The sequence below is a fragment of the Cygnus olor genome, chromosome 5 (genome assembly GCF_009769625.2).
Source record: "Cygnus olor isolate bCygOlo1 chromosome 5, bCygOlo1.pri.v2, whole genome shotgun sequence".
Classification (NCBI taxonomy): Eukaryota; Metazoa; Chordata; class Aves; order Anseriformes; family Anatidae; genus Cygnus; species Cygnus olor.
This window is the reverse complement of record NC_049173.1, coordinates 35617519-35640586: the sequence shown is the minus strand read 5'-3', so window position 1 is coordinate 35640586 and position 23068 is coordinate 35617519. Positions and strand designations below refer to the sequence as shown.

Genomic DNA, 23068 nt, shown 5'->3' with positions numbered 1-23068 from the left:
CGGCAGAGCCCGCTCGGCCCCCTCGGGACCTGCGCTCCCGCTCCCCGCTGGCCGCGGTGCGGTGCCACCGGAGGGCCGGGCGGCAAGCGGGAGGGCAGCTCGCTGCCCGCCGGGGACCGTGCGAGCCCCTTCCCAGCTCCAGCCCTCCCTTCCCTCCGCGCTGAGGCAGCGGCAGGAATCCCTGGAAAAACCTCCGAGGGGTTTTCCAACTCCAGCCGGAGAGACTTGAGTCAAAAAAAAAAAAAAAAAAAGAAAAGAAAAGAAAAGAGACTCTCAGCCTCAATTTCATCTCTGAAAACTCAAAGGCATAAAAACACCCACTCGGTGCAGCCGGGAAGTGCAAACGAAGCGGCCCCGGCAGGTACTCCGCGTCGTTAGCGAGAGCGCTGCCCCCGCGCGCGGAGAAGTCGCTCGGGCAAGGCTCCGGCAGCTCCTGTCCCCACGGCCGGGGCCAAATCCCCCTCTCCCTAATGCCTCCGGGGATTAGCGGTGCGCGCCGCGGACCACAAGGAAAATAAAGGACGCGAGCCAGAAGACGGCGGCCGCTCCCGTTCCGGGCTCGGGAGGCCGGGGACGGCCGGGCACCGGCACCTGCCCCCGTCCCTGCCGGTGTCCCCGTCCCCGCTGGCTGCCCCGGGGCGCTCCCCGCCCGCGCTCGCTGCGACCCCGAGCCGCAGACGCGCTCAAGTCCCCGCCGCTCGGGAAAGCGAAAGCCTGGCATATGCAAAGCAGCCCTCCGGACTTCCTGCCCCAAACCCGCCAGCGGCGGGCCCGAGTCATTCATTTAAGGCGAGCCCGCCGCCGTCCCTCCCTCCCCGCTCCCCGCCCGCACAGCCCCGCGCGCACCGAGCTGCGCCGGCCGTGCCCCCGCCGCCGGAGCGAGCCCCCCGCGAGCCCCAACTCCTCCGGGGGCTGCGGCGGAGCCGAGCCCCGACCCCCCTCCGGCTCGGGCCGCCCCCCGCCAGCCCAGCCCGGCCCCGCAGGACGCTGTCAAGTGCGCGCACCCCCGGGGGCCGGCGGGACGCGCCGAGAGCCGCGCAGCGGGGCCCTCCGCCGCCCCCCGCCGCCGTGCCCCAGAGCCCCGGAGCGCCCGGGGAACGAATTCGGGGGTTCAGGCGGGTTCCGCGGGGCGCGGGGCGCACGCCGCGAGCGGCAGGGGGAGGCGGGGGGCGGGCGGGCGGGCGGAGCGGCGGGGCCCGGCGGGGCGCGGCTCGGCGGGGCGGCGGGGGGCGCACCCCGCGGCGCGGCGGCGGCGGCGGGCGCCGGGCGGTACTCACGCTTTGAGGGGGTTGTGAATGACAGTCGCCATTTTGCTACAATGTAACCGAATATTGGGGCTCGGAGTTCTAAAGCTTCGCTCAGGGCAAGCGGCCGCCCAATCGGCGCGCGGCGTGCCGGCCCGCCGGCCAATGGCGCGCCGGGGGCGGGGCCGGCGGCGCGGGGAGTCCTGCGGGGAGCTGTCAAAGCCCGGAGGTCGCTCCCTGCCCGTGCGGCGGGCGCCCGGCGGCCCTTAAAGGGGCAGCGCGCCCCGGCACCGGCCCGCCGCCCCCCGCCGCCCCCCCGGGGGAGCCCCCGCGCCGCCCCGCCGCCCGCCGCGCCCCTCCGAGCCCCTCCAGCCTGCCCCGCCGCGCTTATGTAACGGGAGCAAACTCGAGCGAAGTCGCCGCTGGGAGGACGGGGACGGGAGGCGGCCGAACCGCGCGGACCCGCCGCCTCCGAAGCGGCCGGGAGCGCCGGCGGGAGCCAGGTGGTGCGGGAGCGCCGACAGCGCTGGGCTCCCGGGCTCGGCTTCGCGGGGGCCGCAAGGACCGAGAGCTCGCCCGCAGGTGTCCGGCACAACGCAGCCTCCCGGCACCGGGGCAGAGGAGAGCAGCGACACGGGAACTGTTACACACAGGCACGGAGGGAGAAGGGAGCACCGCATCACTTCCATTTGTTAAAATTCACCACAAGTTGGCACGAGGTTTCACTTTTTAAGATTTGTTTTTGGCCCCTCTTCCCAACGCGCTGCTAGCTCCCAGGTGAACCCAGCTCCCGTGCCAAGCGGAGGGAGCCGGCTCTTCCCTCTGAGGCAGCCGGTTACAAGCCCGGCTTAGGAGAAGCAGACGTCCTGGCAGCTGGGGGGTTGCCAACGTGCCGAGATCTGTCCCAAAACACGGTTCTGGGAAGCAATCCTTAAGAATGTTTCCATTATCGTATTAACTGATATTACTGCATATAGCAGCGGCCCAGGTGACACTGAAGGTAACGTCAGACCCTCCTGTTAGCACTCTCTCACTGTTCACAGGAAAAGCTAACCACAAACTGCCGAGTCTTCACAAACACGCAGTCGGTGCACGCGCTGCAAAGAAATGAGCAGTCTGCGTGCACCTGAACTGGTGACCAGCCCCTCAGCTAGTGACCTGCATCCCATCCCACTGTTGTGAGGGTTTCTGGTTTGACTTATCGCCATGCTGTGCACGCTGCAGAACTGGAGGCAGAACTGTGCTGCTGAGAGAAGGCACCAAAGTTCAGTCGTGCTCTGGAAAGCCCTGAGACACTCTGATGCAAAATGGTGACATTTTTAGAGAAGCAAAAAAAAAAAAAAAAAAAGTTTGAGGTCAGTTTTAGAAGTTTAACAAGCCTCTGATCCTGTTTGGCTGGATGTATAGTCCCATTCCTGCTCAGCAGGCAAGGGGATCTTGCAGCTTTGTGGGGAGAGAGGCTTGATCCCATTTTGGCAATACACACGTACTTCCCTTGCTGCCCCTGTTATTTGCACATTGGGCCTTTTTCCGCTACCAGCAACCCCAACAAACAGCGGTATCTGCCACAGGCGAGCCTGGAGGGTTGATGGGCTTTTTTCCCAGCCCGATCCCGTGTTACTGGCCAGGGGAACTTGTCAGAACTGCCTCGCTCAGAGAAATCTCCCAAAAGGCCAAGGCCAGAGCTGCCTTATCAGCACAGTGGGAAGTCTCACCCGTGAGAACGAAGACATGCGGCGCTGCTCATACCTGGTTTTCCTACAGCGTGCTTCCCGGAGAATTCCACAGCGTTCGGATTACTGTTAGCGCTGTAAAAGAGGCACGGAGCATGAGTGGCATTTCCTTGGTAATGACCTACATAACTTATTCATGGATTCACCATCTGAAAGTAAGGGGACCATCGCAAACTCACGTTAATAAAACATTTAAATCATACCACAGAGAGCTCCATATCCACATACACACACTACTCCATCATCAACAGATGGTTTATGATTTTTATTCTGTTTTTAGGTTACTATAAATCACTAATAAATACTGTTAATGTGGATTTACACCAGACGTAAGCAGCAATTCAAGCCCCACACATCTGAAACACACTCAGTTACACTAAGTTCCAACTTCAGGAACTTACATTCTCACTTAGCTTCTGATAGTTGTACTCAAACCTACCCAGAACATTAGGAGGAAGCTGCAAGAATATATATCTACCCTAACAACATTCACCATAAAAACATTAGGTGGGCATATTTTTAATAAATGGTTGCCAACTGTTTGGACAGCCAACGTCTATATTTTTAAAAAAAGGAAGGTGGGTTTTGACATAAAACTATTGCAGTAAAATCTGAGGCATCAACACAAAGCCTAAGCATTCTGCCCCTACGGGGCTGGAGTGAACAGGGCTTTAGAAGGTAGAATCCACATCCTCACCCCAGGCCCTGTAAACACAACTGCAGCTGATCTCTACCCAAGTAGAAGAAAAACAGTGTCCTTTCTTTCCACTGTATTGGAAGTGTCATGTCTCATACATCATATTGCTACCATCCTGATCCGCACTTCTGTTATTTACATAATGCAACAACATTGATACTTTATGTGAGGGGTCAAAAACATTCCTGCTCACCCTGCAAAGCCTTATTTTGGCTAAGGACCACTCACTGTGAAAGAGTTTTACCTTCTATTTATTGTCTCCTGTTTTCCCTTTTATCTTGTTAAGTTTTAACGTAGAGTTGTTCTTTTCTGGAGCTAGGGAAGGTTAGGTTCTTGCTTACACATTCCTCAACTCTTGTGAATTGGAAAGTGAAACAAACTAGACAGTAACACTGAAAGCCACTGATCTAATTTTGCTGTGGAGGGAAACACAAAAGAAACAGTTGGTAGTCTACTAGAAGCCACATGCTTTTTTCAGCTTTAATATTTCCAGATATGTCCAGTAATATACAACTGTGTTTTGTCCAAATACATTAATACTCAAAGGACCAGATTCATACAGATAAAAGTACTCAGCATGCTCAGTGAAAGAAGACTTAATTTGTTACAGCAAAACAGGGCCCCACTTCCACAGATATCCTGCAACAGATTTGAAGTCTTAACCCCTTTTTATTTATTTAAAGCTTTGCAGGCATCTCTCATACACTGTTTCTTGTCAGCCCTCCTCCTCCTTTTCTTTGATCTTTACCAATAGTTGAGTTAGCTGAAAGGGGAGGGAACAATATCAGAGTGTCAATGTTACAGACTCAACACCAGCCCTCTACAGACACATCACGAAAAATCTTACACAGTCAGCATAACAAAGATAACCAGGGAGCTACACAGCGTAAAAATTGGCGCCAATGATTCATTCTTTGTAACTTTGGGAATCGCATTCTTAAAAGGTGACCTCAATTTTTTTCCCCCTCTTCCTCCTTTCCTAAAAGCAAAACTCCCCTCTACAGCTACAGCAACAGTTTTCAGATGCCTTCAGGCTCGCTTCATTTAGGGCCTGATTCTGACTACCCAAGGTTTTAATTTTGTATTCACTATTCAGTTTTCTATCATATTACACCTGGGTTATATCTTTGCCAAGATATGGGCTCAAGTCTCCTTATTTTTAAATGAAATAAGTGACAAAATAAGTGTATTTTTCACACTAAAGATGAGTCCCTGCTACTAGATAAGTACACTAAGGTCTCGATCTGAAGTTTTCAAAAGTTTGGGGAAATGGAATTTGTTTGAGGCTCCAAGTTTTAGTTTCCGCTCTGACAGAGTGCTGAAAATCTATTTAGGGTGGTTAGAAAATTTTTTATGTTATTATGGATTGTTCTTTAGTTTCCCCCAACTGCCTAAAACAACCTAAAGAACAAAGTGACTCAGAAGGAAAATGCATATCTTTATCTCCTGAAGTGCAAGATTTAATATCCATGCTCACAGGTTTGTCTTCCTTGTAATTCCTTAAATGAATAGCTAGCTAGGGAAAATAAAAGAGATGTGAACCATTTCGGTGTCCTTTTCACTCCCCTCCATTAAAAGGCAGGGAAAATAATTTCTACATCTACATCCATTAGTGGGATACAGAGACGGTCCCCTAATTCATCTGAAATAACGTTATGCCTCCCTGCCTCCATCTGTTCCTGGTGCAGGGCTAAAAGGGAGTTTCTAAGGTGCCTTGAATCTCAGAGGGAGTCGATGGTACATATCAGGGCATACCTGCATGGACAGGTGCAGGCTGTCCCACACCCCAAACTGTTGCTCAGTCAGTTGGACCAAATGCTAAAGGTCTGCTCCAACATGGATGCATCTTATCTGAGTGACCTGAGTAAAGTATATAAAGTCTGATTTGACCCTCCAAACAAGTTCCTCATCACCACTGTGGATGGAGTCTGGAGGGTCTGACTGCATACTGCATACAGTTTTAACCACCTTTTTTTTTTTTTTTTTTTTTTGAAACACAGATTTCAAATGAGGTCAAAGAGCACAGTAACATGATGACCTCCTCTTGCCCAAGAGTAGAAAATAGAATGTATTACCTTGCTACTCTATCTTATTTCTAATAAGCACTGAGCACACACACCGTAATCCGTAATTCTTAAGATTCTAAGACAGGTTTAACATTTGGATTGAGCATAATGAATAGTGATAGCATTCTACCTGAGAAAATTAACAACTCGGAGAAAAAACAAACTGCCACATTCATTCAAAGAGTGTTAACTTTGAATTTTGCTCTTGATCTGAACAGCTTCACCTTCATTACTGATGGGACCACCTTGAAGAAAGGAACGAATATTTCACTGACTATCTGGTGACTCCGCTGTGGAGATTGGTATTTTTATTCATTTAAACCGTAGGCAGAAGTGAGCTGTGCAGACACAGCTTGAGAATAACAACAACTTTTCTTTCAGTATCCTAACTTCTTTGTTTATAAGATGTATTTCAGATTTTATAGGGCCAAGGGAACAGATGTTATCATAAATACATTAAAACAGGTTACTTTTGTAGTACACAGATTAGTTATACAGTTTATAATAAAACCAGTCTATTTCAACTACATTAAAATTAAACTTAACCAGAAAATTTCCCACCTGCTAATATTTTTAATTAACATCTGTCGAATATTTATTTTCAGTATCTTAGTTAATAAAATCTTCAATGCTTTCAGCTCATCTTCCATATAAATATGGAAAAAATACTGTGCTGCAATTTTTTTCCTTTCATTCTGTTTTGTTCCATTACTTTCAAAACAATTTGAGTACCAAAAGAAGACTAATCTTGCCAATCTATAACTTAAAATATCTTTCACTTTGTAAAAGTTCAGAATAAGAAAAATAAAACCTGATGAGTTGGTTGAGGTGGAAAGGAAAAAAAATCCATGTAAACAGCAGAGTGGAATTAGTGAGGGGATAAGAAGGCGCTAGTTCATTTCATTGCACTGATTGGCCAAACACCAGAAGAAAGCACAAGTAAGGGGGAAATAAAATACTTTTGGTTTTGTTATCTTTTAAAACTTGCTAAATAGAAACAGCTTTAAAAGTGTCATGCAATTGTTTTTCCATTTCCCATCCAACTTTATTTTGGTAGAGGAGAGGAACAACAGAAAAGTACTGACTGACCTGCCTAAAATACCAGGTTTGGACAAGCCTAACCTTAAAGTTGGCAGACTCCTGGAAATCTCAGTGGACACAAGGTACTGGTATAACACAAAATAGATCTTGGGAATTTATTAAAGTAATTGCAGCCTAAGTCACAGTACAGCTAGTCCTGATTTACTTGCTCCCCCAAGTCTCAATAACTTGCAGTTGTGAAGCTAATTTGACATACATTTCCCTAATCCAAACAGGCTCTCAGGCCAGAATTCCCTCCTTCAGAATTTTGCTGATACACTTGAACAGAGAGAGCTGCATTGGTAAAATCCCTTACATAAAAACAGCTTCACCAAGGGTGGGGTGCTGGTTGCTGGGGGGGTTGTTTTGTTGTTGTTTGGGTTTTGGGAGGTGGGGTGTGTTAACACCCCAAGGTGTTCCAAGGGTGGAACAGCTTTGCTGTCAAGGCTACCTCCTTCTAACACAGAGGCCACCTCTCCAGCAGGAAGCTCTGCCATACAACTCTTGCCCCATCCATTTCTGTACCACATCTAAGCCTTTGTGTCAAATCTTCCACAAAAGCTGAGGCTTTTGCCTGAGCTGACAGGCCTTTGCTGACACTGTTACTGTGCTGCCTCAACAGAAAGCAGCTAAGAAGACTATGTCAAAGATTATTATGAAATTCCAAGCAAAGAAAGCGGCTGACAGGATAATGCTTGATTCAAAGCCCATATTTTTGCTGTTACTGATGCTGCTTGTTAGGCTATTTCTAGGACTATCCTGTAGAGTCCTTGTGCAACCCCAAGAAATACTGCCTAGTGCAGGATTTGCTCGTGTGTCTGTGTGTGCATATATGTGTGTTATCTATATATACAGAGCCAGATTCTCATCTTCATGTGTATTGCAAATATGGGACTACTCATTTCATCAGTACTACTGCTTCTGATTTATACCAATATCTACAAGTGTAAGTTTAGACAGGCATCGTCCCAAAAATCACAGTTAATAACTACTACGAGTGAACTCAAGCAGGCAATAGAGGCTCAAGCTTGTTCGCTGGTATGCCTGACAGCCACATACTCTTTCCCCTACGCTGCTACAAGTAGCACTCGTGTACACTACATATTTAACTCATCTTCAGATCTTGGTAGGAGATAGAAAGGAGTGCTACCCAAGAGCTGAGAGTAGAATGCAAGTCTAAACATGACATCATCACATGAAGTTTACAGTCTATCATGCCAGCTGTGCCACATGCAGAAAACCCAAGTGCCCTACCTTGCTGTTCTTTCCAGTGTCTTTTTTGTTGTAAAGGTCAACCAGCAAGGAGCATTCCAGCATCTAATTCTGAAAGAGAAAGCACTGGCATCTTCAACATCAGAAAAAAAAAAAAAAAAAACACGCCACCAGATATACCTGAGGATACCTCGTAACATTTAGAATATTTTGGTACCTATCATGTTCAGGAGCAGTCAAGCACTACCGTTTTAAACAGAGCAAAACTCTGTAGAATTAGGATAAGACCAGTCACCTACTAAGGTCAGTGTCTTCTACGTGCTGAATTCTGCACTCACTTGCAAAACCCAAAGGGTTTGCCCATCTCACACACAGCAGAATGCTCCCTCCCATCTGGTGTCTATTATGACTAAAGCCCTTATGAAATACGATCTAAAGGCATTAGAACAATTTTGTTAAAGTAAAAACATTTACAAAGAACAGTATTACAGCTGCTGCTGCAATGCTCCAGCCTGCACAAAGTAGACTAGTTTACTAAATTACTTTCTTAGGGGAGATTTTCCGTGCCTGGCTCCTGCAGGCATCAGCATCTCACCACCAAACCTGAGCAGTGGGAATCCAGCTTCCAGGACCTCTGTGCAGCCAACAGCTACAGAAGAAAGCCTTAGGACTGATCCTTACCCGCCTCGCTTTACAACTCTTCAGTAATTGTACCAGCAAGCATAACTGACCTGCATTCTTTGCTGCTCCCTTTTGGCCCTGCAATAGCTTCTTACCCTCTCCTAGCCACTGGCTAGTTCTTCTCTGAATTCTTTTATTAAAACATTTTCTCTCCCTATGTAGTAATAATTTCTCCTAGCAATCATAACCATCCACTCTCGTCATTCTTCTAGACAGAGCCATTGGCTAAATCCATTTAGGGAGAAGGGGAAGGATAGCACAGAATGGTCTGAAATATACTTGCATTTGCTGTGGGTGAGAGGTGCTTATTGCTTAAGATCATTCTCATATCAGACAAGCGATGGATTCCCTTACTCTATTTATATACTTGGAATAATTCACTAGCTAACACTTTTCCCAGCTAAATAAATGCCCACCTCCTGAAATGGATTCAAACTTCTGGAGCACTGAGGTTACACAACAAGGGTCAGTATACAAAGCACGGTGCCAGAGACATGCAGCTGTTTCCCTCACTCACGCTCCCTCCTTCTGATTATCGAACATGAGAATCCCACTTGTATTCCAGATACAAACGTAAGCATGTTATATTCCAAAGCTGGGCGCTATTCCAGTCTGGAGTGCTGGGGACATCCAAGCCTGGCCTACTTGTCAGCACAGCATCAAGAATGCTGGGAAAATAGGCATTCATTTTGCAATCACTGCATATTTAAATTCCACCCCACCCCCAAAACATACAGACACACTCTAACCCGCTAGCAAAGTTTCCTTTCCAGGCCATATCTTTACACAGATACCCAAATTCTTCTCCTTAAATGAATATGGAAGACCTACACAGCTTTCAGAAAAGTTGTATCAGGAGAACACATTTCTCTATACATAGTCACTGATACCATTCATTTGCTAAAGGTGAGCTATACTATCAAAGACCTTGTGGAAACAAGATGAGGAGAAGTAGCCATGCAGGTAACAGAAAGTGCTGGGGTGCAACAGGACCGGGGAATAATTTAGGAAGCAATGGCTGCTAAGATCTGGATATTTGGAAGAAAGGATCTAAAATCAGAGTGGGATTATATAGCTAATGTAGAGTCACTACAGACTAAGAGCGCACAACTATAGGACACCTTGAAAGAGCAGACTGAAGGACTTTTGTGTGCTGCAATATAGCTGTGTAAGCCAAGATGCACGCAGCCTAAATTCCACGCAGGTCCCTACGCCTGGTGTTTCCTGTTGGGTAACTCTGGGAGTTAGTGGTTTTAGGGACCTAGTTTTAGTCTCCTTAATGCCAAACGTTTGGGCTACAGACATTAAAAACAAACAAACAAAAAATCCCTGCCAGTCAGATTGTGCTCCCATTTGAAGCACGCAGCTCTAACCTAAAGGCTCGGTTCTGCCAAGGCGGCCTCAGCAGGACGAAGGGCTGTCGGGCGCTGCCACAAGCCAGCCCAGGCTGCACTGCCACTAGGATTCACTCTGCACCTACAGCGGCATGAAGTAAAGCAGAGTCTCATCTGTGCTTAGATGGAAGTTGTTAAACGTGCGCATGCTGTGCGTGAAACTTTCTGTGGACGTTTTCCCTGCGTGAAGCCGGCGGAGAGGCGGGTACTGCCTGAAGCCCGGGTAAGCAGTCAGCGCTCCTGGCCTCAGAACCAGCATTTCCTCACGTACCCACGGGCACAGGACTGGGCCCATACGCGGTGTGCCCTCATAAACGCGGGGTCTGAATTAAAAAGCACCGGGAGCAGGCGCCGAGCGGCGCCCACCCGCAACAAGCGCTGGGCCCGCCGGCGGCTCCCCGCACCCTCGGCCCGGGGCCGCCTCAGGCCGCGCAGGGCCCCGCGGCCCGGAGCCCCCTCGGTGCCCGGCCGGCAGCGGGCAGCGGGCAGCGGCCCGGCCCTGCGGCGCCCCCTGGCGGCTGGTCCCGGCCCGCCGGGGCGGCTCTGAGGGGACAGCGCGGCGGGCGGCGCAGCGCGGCTCCTTCCCCCCGGTGAAGGTGCACAGCCTCCTGCTCCCCGCCTTCCGAGTGCAAAGGCTTCCCCCCGAGAAGGCTGGGGCACTTGGGTCTGCTTTGGACGGGAGAGAAGAAATGGGATAAAGCGGTTTTGACACGGGACAGTTTAAGCATTTCCCACAGCAAAAGCAAATATGATGTCTTAAAAGAAAATCTGATGGTAAGTTTGAGTGACTGTACGCCTTCACAGCTTTGAAATGCAGCAGACTCAGTCCATTTGGTAACAAGCATGTCTCTTCACAATTTTCTCCTGTGTAAAAAAAGCCACGCACAACTGTGGCAAGTCACTGAAAAGCACCATCAGAAACCTGTGGGGATGTAGCACCTTAATTCCCAAGGTGTCCAGCAGTTTGGCGTGGTTTTGTTTCTCGGTAACAGTCTCTGGATGAGGGACTATTACATCAGGTAGCAAGGAGGAAGGACTGGCACTCCTGCTCTGCATTTTCTCTCCTGATGCACAACGGAAGGCAGGGCAGAAGACAGGAGAGTGGGAGAAAGTACTCAGCCCTGCAACTGAAAATTATGATAATGCAATCCACATAAAGGAGCTGAATTGAAACTCTGAAGAAAACCTTTGTTCTGGCTTCTCCTACTTTGTGAGGGCTTGACTTTGCAATCTTAATACTACTTTTATTTCTCTTTAATCTATCATATATACACACGATATTATATGTATATAGCTGTCATGGATGGCTGTGCGCCACTCTGCTTTTCCCAGAACACTGAATACACATCTTGGTGCTAGGACAAAGAGGTTACATCCCAGGACTTTTATTTTGACCATTCTTTGTACACATGCAAACACACAAACATGCAAACAGAGTCCCTCTGCGGCATCTGGGCATGCACGTGCAAGCATGAACACAGACCTACCGAGTCTCATTTAACCTTTGAAGTCAGGCTGGAAGCCGTGGGACAATGTCAAAACTACATCCAAGAACAACTTTAAAAGATAGTGCTATATACACAGCATTATTAGTTTTTCTTTTCACTTTGCTTTCTTAGCACAGAGATGCTTCTCAAAAGCCAGTTTTTGAAGTGCTTTGTCTACTTTTGCTCTGTTCACTTGAAATCATAGTTCTGTTTGTAGTATTTTAATTATTCATACAGGAGCCAAGTCTGATTTTATAGGGATGATGATGATGCTTCAGGTGAAGAACAAAACAGAAGGATCAGAGGAACACCTACACAGAGGTAGTGCTTTCATGCCAAAATTTTTAGTCAGGAAAAAATCAGGTAGGCGAAGGATGAAAAAGCATGTAGGAAGTGTCATCTACATGAAGGTTAGTATTTCTTCACCATACAGTGATCTTTAAAGAAAGTAAATCTGACCCCAGTGACTGATTGTGAATCTGTTTGTCTATCAAATGAGACTTGTTAATCACATCCTGTAAAGCCAAAGAAGCATATGAGACATTTACTTTGATAAAGTCTTACAACACAAAGTCATTTAAGTAGAAGTATTTAAACAGATTTCTTTCATAAATGTAAGTATCACTCAGCAGCTTGCCATGCTCCAAACAAAGCCAAAGTCAGCAATACCAGCCAGTGGACACCCTTGACAAATGCAAACTCAGAATTTCAAGATCAGATATTTCTTGTGTTAAGAGCACATACATTATGGCATTGTTTCCATTTGTCAAACTTATAGTAGCTTTCAAGCTTATTACAGACAGATCTTTCCTTAAAGCTGAAACAAAGATCAACATGTAATGTGTTTCTTCAGACTACAAAAAAATGTCCTCCTCCAAGGAGGAAGGGTAAACATAACACTCAGTCCAAGTAATTGTCTCGAGAAAAAAAAGCCTTTAGCAGCCTAAACATCTTAAATCCTTCCACTTAGCCCAACTTGTGCTGAAGTGGAAGCAGTTTGATGGATTGCCTGGGAAAGGAATACAGTGGCGAAATGGTTTGTCACCGGCCTTGGCATCAGTGCACCTGACATTACTCTTGAGCATTTTGAAAGCTGGGCAGGACGCTTCTGCTGCCACACTAACACAGAGCAAATTCCCACTTTTCCACCTCAACCCACCCAACCCTTCACACCACATCCAGCCACAGATGGGTGGCAGGGCAGAATGGAACAGCCTGAAAAAAAGCCAGCGGCAGTAGCTAATACCAAATGGCTGCCCATGAACAGAATGCATGCAGAGAGCCTCCTACAAGAAAGAAGGTGCTGTGGCAGGTTGAAACAAAATGCAATGGAAAAGCCAAATAAATGAAGTCTTATAATTTGTCCATTACCATTAGGAACATTAAAGGACACAATCCAATTGCTACACCCAAAATTAACAAGACTGTGCTTGTTTCATTCCTCAGGTGAATTTAGGTAGTCACATCACACATCTGACCCACAATACTTATAAATAACCAAAAACTCTAACAAACATATTTTGATATTTTAGGTCATTGCCTCAGCAAGATGATCCAAAAGGTGTACTGGAATCTCTGAGGGAAATGCAAAAGGTTTTTAGGTAAGGAACCTTTAAATACCTTTCCAGGATTTAGCACCTAATCCAAATTCCATAAAAATAACCCTACAGACTTAAATAGGCTTTGCATCAGATCAGTCAGGGTGTGTCTTTACACTCCATGGCCAGTCTTGCCTACCTACCAGCTACGTCATGACACAGTCAACCTGGAGCTGTCTGCAGCTAGCTTGAGTAAACTGGGCCAAATTACTGCAACAAACTACACTAGCCAAGTACCATGCTTACTGTATGCTTTACAAGTGAACAAAGCTATGCACAACTTGGCACGAGAAAGGAGCTGCTGGGCCATCCTACAGGACTTACTGTCTCAGGCACTGTTCCATGCAGGTGGAGCAGTACAGCTGCTAGTTCTGCAGACAGTGGTTGACGCTGACTTGCAGCCCCTCTACAAGCTCCACCATTACAAAGCTTTTACACAAGCACACCACAAATGCTGGTCACAAGTCTGAATTTCAGAAATGGAAGAGGAAAGATTGTTTCATCAGCCAGCACAGTCTGTCAGTAATGTTTTTACAAAATACTAAGGAGACAACTTTGAACTGGAACAGTTATGAGTTCACTCCTTGTAATGGGTAGGATACATTTAACACGTTAAGACTGGTACAGTTTAGATAGATACAACAATCTCTTAATGGCATTGCTTGTATCCTTAGATTATATCTACTATAACATAACCAATAGAACCTATCTGTGGCACACATTCAGCAAGCATTTGGCAAACTATGCATTTCTTCTAAACCACACCTTGCATATTGCAGCTCGACACAGGCCAGCAGCAGCGCAGACCCCAGATTCTGCAGCAATAGCCAAGCCCTAATAAATTATTTTTTAACTGCAAGTACCAAGCTCTTGTCCTCATTAGGCACAGCCACATCCTTTGTGGCTGTGCTGCACACAAAACTTTTAATAACATCATTTCTAGTTCCTGTAGCACTGCTTGTCACTACCAGCAACATTGAGAAAGAAATCGGGGCCACTCAATAAACTCTTTCCATTGAAACTCTTTCATTGCATCAAACCACCTTGCACTAATTCAGAAAGGCTGTAACCATTTACTATAAGACAGTACATTTCTAGTGCATTCCAAGTCCTTTCATCAGCAGTAGAATCGAGGGTCTGGAAGTAACGGATTTTTTCCGAGCTCTGCCCTGAAGCAAGGTCCCCTCAGTCCCCCAAACGAAAGGACATTGAAAGTAAGTTTTGAAGAAGGTCTCTGTGACAGTTTCCAACCAACTTGCAGAGAAGCTTTTTTGGGAACTGAACTTTATTGTTCCCACACAACTGAACCCAGCAGGAGAGACACTGAATCATAAGACACTAAAATGGCAGGTAAAGCATGTGACAGACATGGAAAAAAGCCTAACTTTCCATATACAACTTTAGTCTCTGAATTACTTATTATGAGTCAGGAAAAAGATTTTAGGGTATAAACAGGAGCTGCTTGAGAACAACAGCTTGCTATTCAGTCACAAGTCAAAGACAGCACACTCTAGGCACTACGCCACAATGTAAGAATCTATGGTGTGCCTAATTTCTCAATACTCTGTACGGTTTGTTAGAGCTAGAAAAGACGCAAATAAGGATGTCAAGGACGGTCAAAGATACAGAACAACTTCTGTTGTTTGTACAAACAAAAGGACAGGGCAGGGGGGTCAAATGTTGGAAGAGATGGAAGAGATGGTTAAGGTGAGATACACTGTATGTCAACCACCAGAAGGGGCATAGCTCTTGCAATCCTTAAAACAAAGATGTCACGTGCCAAACAATTTCTAAAAGGCAGGTTCAAAATTAACACCAAAGGGACTTCTTCAGGTTGTTAACAATTAAGTTATGGAATGCCTTGTCAGTTTATTTTGAGGGGAGTAGGGTTTTTTTTTTGTTGTTTGTTTTTTTTCCCTGGCTAGGCAACTGTGGTTTTGATTATTTTGTAATATTTTTAAGGTTTTCAGTGATTTTCTTTAATGAAATTGTCATTATCCTTCAGCAGAGCCAGTTTACATTACTTAGTCTATAGCTACGCCTGCAGATTTCCAAGCAACCTACACTTGATTGTAATGTTTATTTTATCTCTAATGTCCTGCTTTCAGCTATCTACCCAATCTAAGCTTTTTTTAGCCTCCTGTCATAGCATACTACTGAACAGCAAGCACTTCTCAGGTACAATTATCAATAGACTGATTATTCAATAACTTGGTCAATCTGCCTCAAAGTTCAACCCAAAGAGATCATGATAAGCAGGTCAAAGAATTCCAAAACAAAAAAGAGAAGACCCTCAGAATGTTTTCTGCTATTTCTTTCACCTTCATTTAACATAATATATTTATGATGCAACCACCACATAACACTGGTATCCCTCCTAGAAGCCATTTTTAGAAGACAGTCTCCTCAGGTCAGAAGAACTTCTCTGTTGGACATGGTATACATACAGATCTATACCACGTGAAAACATTCACCATCTATTTTAATTTTATCTGGAACCTACAGGAGCAATTTTACTTTGCTTACTTATCATCATACAATACCTCCTCCCCTTTATGTTACTGTTCTCAGAGTTGTTCTCTTAGACCTTGACCTTATGCACATGCACACACCACATGAATTTTTCTCTTCTTTCAGACTTGGCATTCTGAACTGAGGTGATAAAATAAATTCAGTATTCAAGGTGAGGATGCTCTACCAGCTGACATAGTTGCACTGTCTGTTAGCTTTAGGAAAGCAGGCACATTTTATAAAGAAAGAAAGTAAATGCTATTAGTCAGCTTACACTCAATTGTTACCCAGGTAGAAAAAATTGCTTGCTGGGTAATTAATACAGCCTAAACCCCATGGTCTGGTAGCATCTTAAAGTCTGTGGAAGCTCTTAACCATTTTATATAGAGTGCTCTGTCATCCTTCCTGATTTCCCACAAGGTTATAGTACACAACTTGTATTATCCTACAGCCAGTTACTTCAGTTATTCTTTCCTTGCAACCTGCAGAACTTTCCAGCTCCCAGTTAGGAAGTGCGTTGCTCAGGGAAATGATAGCTCAACCAACCCTGTACACCATCTTCTATATCCTACCTCCTCTTTCAATCTCCATCCAATTAATCTGAGAGCTAAAGTTTGTCGTTTTAGAGTTTTAATTTCAAACTGATAAATTTGTTCTTGTGTGTGAAACAATTACAGCTTGAGGTCCACAGAGAAGGCATGCGGTTTCAGTTGTCTTTATACTTTTTGAAGGCCTTACAAAATACTGCTAGGGGTAAGAGACTATTCTCATCTGCAGTTTTGTTTTAATTCAGTGAATTATGTAGTATCTCTTTTCAGAAATAGTTAATTATTTCCCCATAAGTGTTGTATGTCTTGGTATACAATACCTTTTTATTTCTTTTTTTTTTCCACAGCTACAATGGAGGTGACAGATCATGAACTGCACAGAATTTTTTTAGTTTGTAGATATGGGACAGATCCTGTAATGCCATTCCCATGGGTGGACTTCTTCAGTAGGCGTATGTACTGAAGTCTACAGGCTGACGTCCACAGTGATAATTACAACTGCCCACAGTTCACTGTTCCCCAGTTTCCGTGCAATGAAGCAGAGTGTCTGTGGAGCCATCTAGGAGACGTGAAACAGGCACCCCAGCAGGGTGAAGGCACCACCAAGACCAACCAAATACCAGTGTATACATGCAATTAAGATGACTGAAGGCACAGTGGTCTAAGAATAAAATTTAAGACTGAGGCCACAATGATAGCTCTGGAAGTATCCAGAATATGAAAGGGTATATAAATAGTAATCAAGACATGAGTAGAAGATACATATTATCATTTTGAGTCTAGGTATCTGCAGATAGATCTCTTACTTCCCTTCAATCCCTTACCACCAAACAAATCAAAGAACCCACGCATGCCCTCTACAGAACGTACTGATATATGGAAACTAACTTTCCCTCCTCCCACCCTTCTTCCTTCAGGATATACTCCTGAAAGACCTCAAAAAAAGCAACAACTTACTCTTGTTACTTTACATCTCAAAAACCTCCCACGCTAGTCTGTAAACACTGGGCTGAGCTTCTTCCTCCTCCTGCTCTGTTCTTCCTGAAAGAGGATTGAGAAGCAAGAATTCTTATTAGATAAGACTTTCAATCCCTTTTCTCTCTCAAAAAAGAGACCACTTGAAACACGAAGTTCCACCATACATCTTCAAAAACAAGAGAAGCAGGGTGGGGAGAGACACAAAGCAAGTAATTTTTGTATTGTTCAAACAATACTTTTACAAGAGGGTACATCTACAGCACAGAATACAAGATAATTGAGCTAGCTCATGCTCCAAGACAGCACTGTTCATTTACTGTGCATTTCTGAGAACCACACTCACATGATTATAATGCTTCCCGCACTCAAGTCTTACAAATTACTTTCCTTTGGATGAAAGCAGGATATAGACTGAGAAATGAAGCATTAGCAGCCCTGTGACACTGTGTATTTAGCTAAGTTGCTATGAACTTCAAAGATAAAGCATTGCTTTCTGAAAGTGAAACACTGATTTCCAGATTGACATTACTGGAGATGTTTTTTTTTTTTCCCTGCGTTATCACAGGTCTCTACATCTGTTCAAAGCCTGTGTATTTAATATAAAAAAAAATCCACTAAAAAGATGATTCCTGTGGTCTACACCACCAATTTTTCCTCCAGTGGGAAATCAACTGTCAGAGACGTGACATCCACTATTGATGCGTAAAGCAAAACAGCTCACATCTCTGTATAATAGTAAAACCTCACATCCAAAGCAGACAGGGGAGAAGAAGAAGTACACAAGATTTTGACCCCAAAAGAAAATACTTCCTAGTAGATTCTGACCAATGCTTCTCACTGCCACATTTTTAAATATGATGCTGAAAATCAATCTTGTAATCGCAGCACTTTGTGTATTAGATACCCATAAACTGAACAAATTAGTCTGGGAGAAAAATGAAAGAGCTGCCAGCTGCCACTGTTCTAGAAATGACATTATTTATACCATGAACTTAACCTTCCAACACAGAATCCTAATTTTTCCCCTATGAAGATGCAGGACAGCAGTATTCAACACAGTTTTCTTGAACAACCACACCATGAGTATACTATATTCTACAATGGCTCTGCAAGGAATAAAAAGTCCAGTTCCAGTTCTGTGTTCTGGCAGTGTAAAGCCTAGTTACAATCCTTACCTGCTTGACAGATGATTTTACCACCTGCAGACAGTTTTGTTTTTTTTTAACCAAAAAAAAGTTCACAAAAGCACTAAAATCATTAACAAATAGGTCAGGTTTTGTTCTGAAGTGACAGACGCGAGACCTACAGCACCACAGGAAAAAAGACAAAGCAGTCACTTCTGCCCTTAAAACCACTTGCAAATCCCATGCCTTCAAACCAGCATTCTCTCTATGCATACATAAAAATGTGGTATGGAAGTCCTGGTTTTGTAGATTGATATGTTCATATATGTGTATGTACATACAACGTACATATACCTACAGCTCCATCAGGATAGGTACATGGATCAGGAGTCTCCCTGCAACCACCCCCTTACTGAAGTCAATAGTTGGGGGAGAATATTGATCTTTTTCTCCTTCTCCTTTTTTTTGCCCCCCACCCCAACCAGCTCCAAGCGGTGGCAGCAGCACCACAGCTCTGCACGCTGGGCTGTTGCAGTCACAGGAAGCGAGCTGCAGTTTCTGAGGCAGCAAACAGCCCAGCCACCTGTACTCCCCACAGGAGAAAGTGGAAGGTGACAATGGAAGGTCTCAAAGAGGGGCTTTTACCAGAGACCACCTCCTGGAACCTGCTGGCCTGTCTCATGAGACCCGTAATACCACAGCTCTGTTTCTTCCAATATAAATTGTTGGTACCTACTTATGCTTGTATAATCTACAGTAAATCTTCTGACTACACCAAAGTCATGAAATCCTTCCACTAAAGTCATAAAAGTATAACCTAAATATCTTCACTACTGTCTTTCGGTGACACCTTCCTATGCACGTGTGTACAATACTAAGGGCTGATAGATACAGAGCCTACCACAAAGTTTCCAGGTGTCACTCACCGGTATAGAAGTACTCCTTGCCATATTAACAGCCAGAAGTATTAGACTTTTTTTTCCCATTATTCTTTAAAATTCCTCTTAGCAAATGCAGTGAAGGACTGTGAAAGTGCAGGTGCATTGACAACTTTTCAGTTTTAGCCACTCACTCCCTCCCCTCCCATAACCTACAGGGGAGACAAAGCTGATATGTCAGGAGAAAGAAGTTTCTCCTTCCTACATGGAGAGAACTCTGGTTACAATATGTAACATCAGCGCCCCTGCACCTTACAGCTAGAAATACAAATAAACAGACTAAGTAGCATTGCAAAGGGATTTGTTGGTGTACTTCTGCTTTTTAAATTGATTTTCATAGAAATTCAATACTTGCTACAAAGAGATCAAAACGAAGTGCCCTACAGAGCCGAGAGGCAGAAGTTTTGTGTAAGTGCACTGCTGCTCTCTACTGGGCCTGATCAGATCTTCTCCCATATCTGTACAGCACCTAGCAGACCCTGAAGGGAGCTGCATCTCTAAGATCATCAGGACTGCTTTAGGGGCTCGAGATTTGAAAATAAAATAAATGTACGTTATTAATCCTTATATAAATTATAATAATTAATCACCTCAAATGCTTCAGTGGTACAGTGGTTTGTTCCTTCCTCCATGACCTGATGCAGGAGAACCCAAAAATGATTTTCACCATGAACAGCAGATCTACCCTGTGGGACAGCAAAATATTCTAAGAACTAAAATAAAGTCAAGCAGTAACTTTCATATGCAAAAATATCTAAAGTCCTCGATGGCATTGCTGCAGAACTATTGCAGCACATAAGGCAAAAGGCATACAAGGTTACAAAGGATCTTAATATAACTGCTTTGATTTCACTGGAATTAAATTAAGGCTTAATTGTACCATTAGACAAAATCCTGCTTTTGATTACCCTACACATTTGCGGGCCCCTGTACGCATTCCAGTTACCATAGCTTAATGAGTTGCCTTGAGTAAGCTAAGCTATAACTAGCAGACCACATACATTTAGCCCCCAACAAGTATGAGATAAAATACACAGCTTAATCCTCAGCACAAAAGACGTTTGTGCAAACTAACCCTAGTTTTCACAAGTGACTATTAAAATGGACACAGGTTCAGGTATTGACGCTCAGTTGAAAGACAACACACTGAACTGCAATAATTCTAACCCAATGCCTAAAGCATAAATTCCAGTGTGAATAACAAAGTTTGTTTCTTTACAGAACGTTTTAATGCAATTTACAATTAAACTTAACTAGCAAATTAAGTACAGACTGAAAGCATGCATTTAATGGGCTACCCAGGTATAGATTTAGCCCCAAGTGACATAAATAGAAAAAAACACCAGAGCAAACGGGGAACAGAACTTGAGGTCAGACTGCATCCTGCAGAGCAGTGCAAGACCTGGCCTGAGAAGAGCAGCATTCAATAGCGACAGCACCAGCACAGCCAACTGCACAAAGTCAGACTGAAAATAACCGCTTGTGCTACACTTCTCAAACTGAAACTTCCCCCTCCTTTTTGATCGTTAAGCTTCATGAAAGTTGGGCCACTGTAAAACATCGCGCAGCTCTCATACCCAAGTACAGCCTGCAACACTCAGCACTAGGAAAGCCTCAGCTGAATCCACTTTTGGGGAACACAACTCAAAGGAAGTTGTGTTCCCTGTGGAAAGGGTCCAAAAGAGAAAGCAAGAATGACTGGAGCTGGAAGTTGTCATCCATAGTATCTGAGTGAACTGGCATGCTTTAGCCACTGTTTAATCTAGAGAAAGACTCAAGTGGGATACCATAAACAATTTTCAAATATGTAATATGGTTGCAGATAAGAGGGAATAAATTGTTTTCTACATCCATGAAAGTCATAAGGAAAAGCAACAATGATTTTAAATTGCAGCACTAAGCATTCAGGTAACATCTGAAAAATCTTTCAGTGGGCGATATAATAAAATAACTAGAACAAAGTGAACAAAAAGGCTGTTTCTGTTAATCTGTTCTTAAAACAGATTAAACAAACAATTGCTAAGGAACAATGGAGGGGTGGTAAGCATATGTGTGGAAGGGGGTCTTTTATTTGTTTTATATATTTTATTTGCATGCATACATACACACACAGAGCAACCCAGTGACCTCTGAAGTCTCTTCCAGTCTATTTACATGTCCAAGCTTCTATAATAAGCTTGCAATACAAGTGAGAAAACAGATCATTTATCATACTTCTCCCCGAAGGTAATTCTATCTTGGTGGAGTCAAACCCGCAGCTTACAAACAGCGCATTGGTCACAAAACCTTCAACACTGCTCACTGGCATCAGAAATTAAAAAGTTGAAATAAGGCCAGCGGAAAAAAACAGGTATAACATTACTTGTAAAACATCTGATGTTCTGAAATATTATGTACGAGCCAGAAACAACAGGAAAAACTATTTCCTAGACTCCTGCCCACATGCATATCATCAAATTTCAGATGATCAAGTATCAATACCTTCGAAACTGTCATTCTGGATCCAGTCTACGGCATTCACAGTATTAATGACTTAACAGCTCCCAGATAGTGCTGCTCATGCAGCTTTCTATAGGGCCTTTTACTCTCCTCCAGTTAACGTGTGAAAGTTCAGAATTATCTTCTGGAAGCTGAAAAGCCAGTATTGCTAAACCACCTTGAAAAACAGGCCTAATCAATGAGAAATGCCTTAGGACCAGACCACACTGGTCCTCTGCCTTTTAAAGAGGCAAAGAAATAGAGTTCACAAGCTATACAAGCTACAAGTGAGTTCTCTGACTGTTCCTACCCTTAAAGACATACTTTCTTTGGCCACTTTTATTTCTATGCATTTTGAGCTTAAACACAGGCTAAGTGAGTGAGAGAGAGCAAATGGAAGAATCACAGAATGGTTTGGGTTGGAAGGGACCTTAAAGATCGTGTAAATCCAACCCCCCTGCCATGGGCAGGGACACCTCCCACCAGAGCAGGTTGCCCAAAGGCCCATCCAGCCTGGCCTTGAACACCTGCAGGGATGGGGCATCCACAGCTTCTCTGGGCAACCTGCTCCAGCGCCACATTGCCCTCTGAGTAAAGAATTTCCTCATAATGTCTAATCTCAGACTACCCTTGTTTAGTTTGAAGTCATTACTCCTTGATTATCTCCCCAAAGTTACTCTCGCACCAAGCACCACAGCAAGCTTGAGCAAGGCGTAACCATTCCAAGAAACAAGTTAGAATTCTGTTGCTTATTTTCCTAATATTGGGTTTTTCTTATTTAAAAATTATCAAAGTGACAAAAGAAAAATCTAACTTCTTGTTTGGGTGGAAAACAGTTAAAGCCAGCCTCGAGCACAACCTTAGCAAAGAACAGTGCGCTGTGCCTCTTACAGGAAGGCACTGAGGCAGCAGTTACACATTTTTGTCGCCCTCCTCCTGCCAAGGACTGCTCCTTCCTCCCCTCACCCGCTGGCAGTCCTGGTGCTGATGCCGTGACACCACCTACCTAAACTTTTGCTGCCCGGCTCAAAAAGAAAAAATAAATAAACCTAAGCGTTATGAGACCCCAGCTGGGAGGTCCCTTCAGAGCCACCCTTCCCAGAGCTGAGGGAAATGGATGCGGCGACCCCCACCTCCTCAGAGCCCGGGGCGCACCGACCCCACCCCTCACGGCACCCCGCCTTCAGCCCCCAGCCCCGGCTCTCCTGGCGGCCGCCATTTCCCTCCCGCCCCTCCTCGAGACGTAGAGAGTGAGGCAGGCGGAGCCCTGGCTTTCTGCTATTTGGCGACTGAGCTGTC

At 45.0% G+C, this 23068-nt stretch overlaps 1 protein-coding gene and 1 long non-coding RNA gene across 8 annotated transcripts in view; both read right to left on the bottom strand.

Moving 5' to 3' along the window:
- Nucleotides 1–1316, bottom strand: part of DPF3 (double PHD fingers 3) — a 162748-nt gene extending 161432 nt beyond the window's left edge. For all 7 annotated transcript variants that reach the window (XM_040560605.1, XM_040560607.1, XM_040560606.1 and 4 more), the window contains exon 1: nucleotides 1278–1316. In XM_040560605.1, the coding sequence (XP_040416539.1) occupies nucleotides 1278–1309 (32 nt within the window). In that variant the 5' untranslated portion in view covers nucleotides 1310–1316. The remainder of the gene's footprint in view (nucleotides 1–1277) is intronic.
- A 15823-nt stretch (nucleotides 1317–17139) lies between these two features.
- On the bottom strand, nucleotides 17140–23060 carry LOC121070807. Its single transcript, XR_005820233.1, has 3 exons — nucleotides 22776–23060; nucleotides 19882–19977; nucleotides 17140–17292 (listed from the first exon to the last, which is right to left on the bottom strand). It is a non-coding gene; the product is annotated as an uncharacterized LOC121070807 (long non-coding RNA).
- Between the last annotated feature and the right edge of the window lie 8 nt (nucleotides 23061–23068).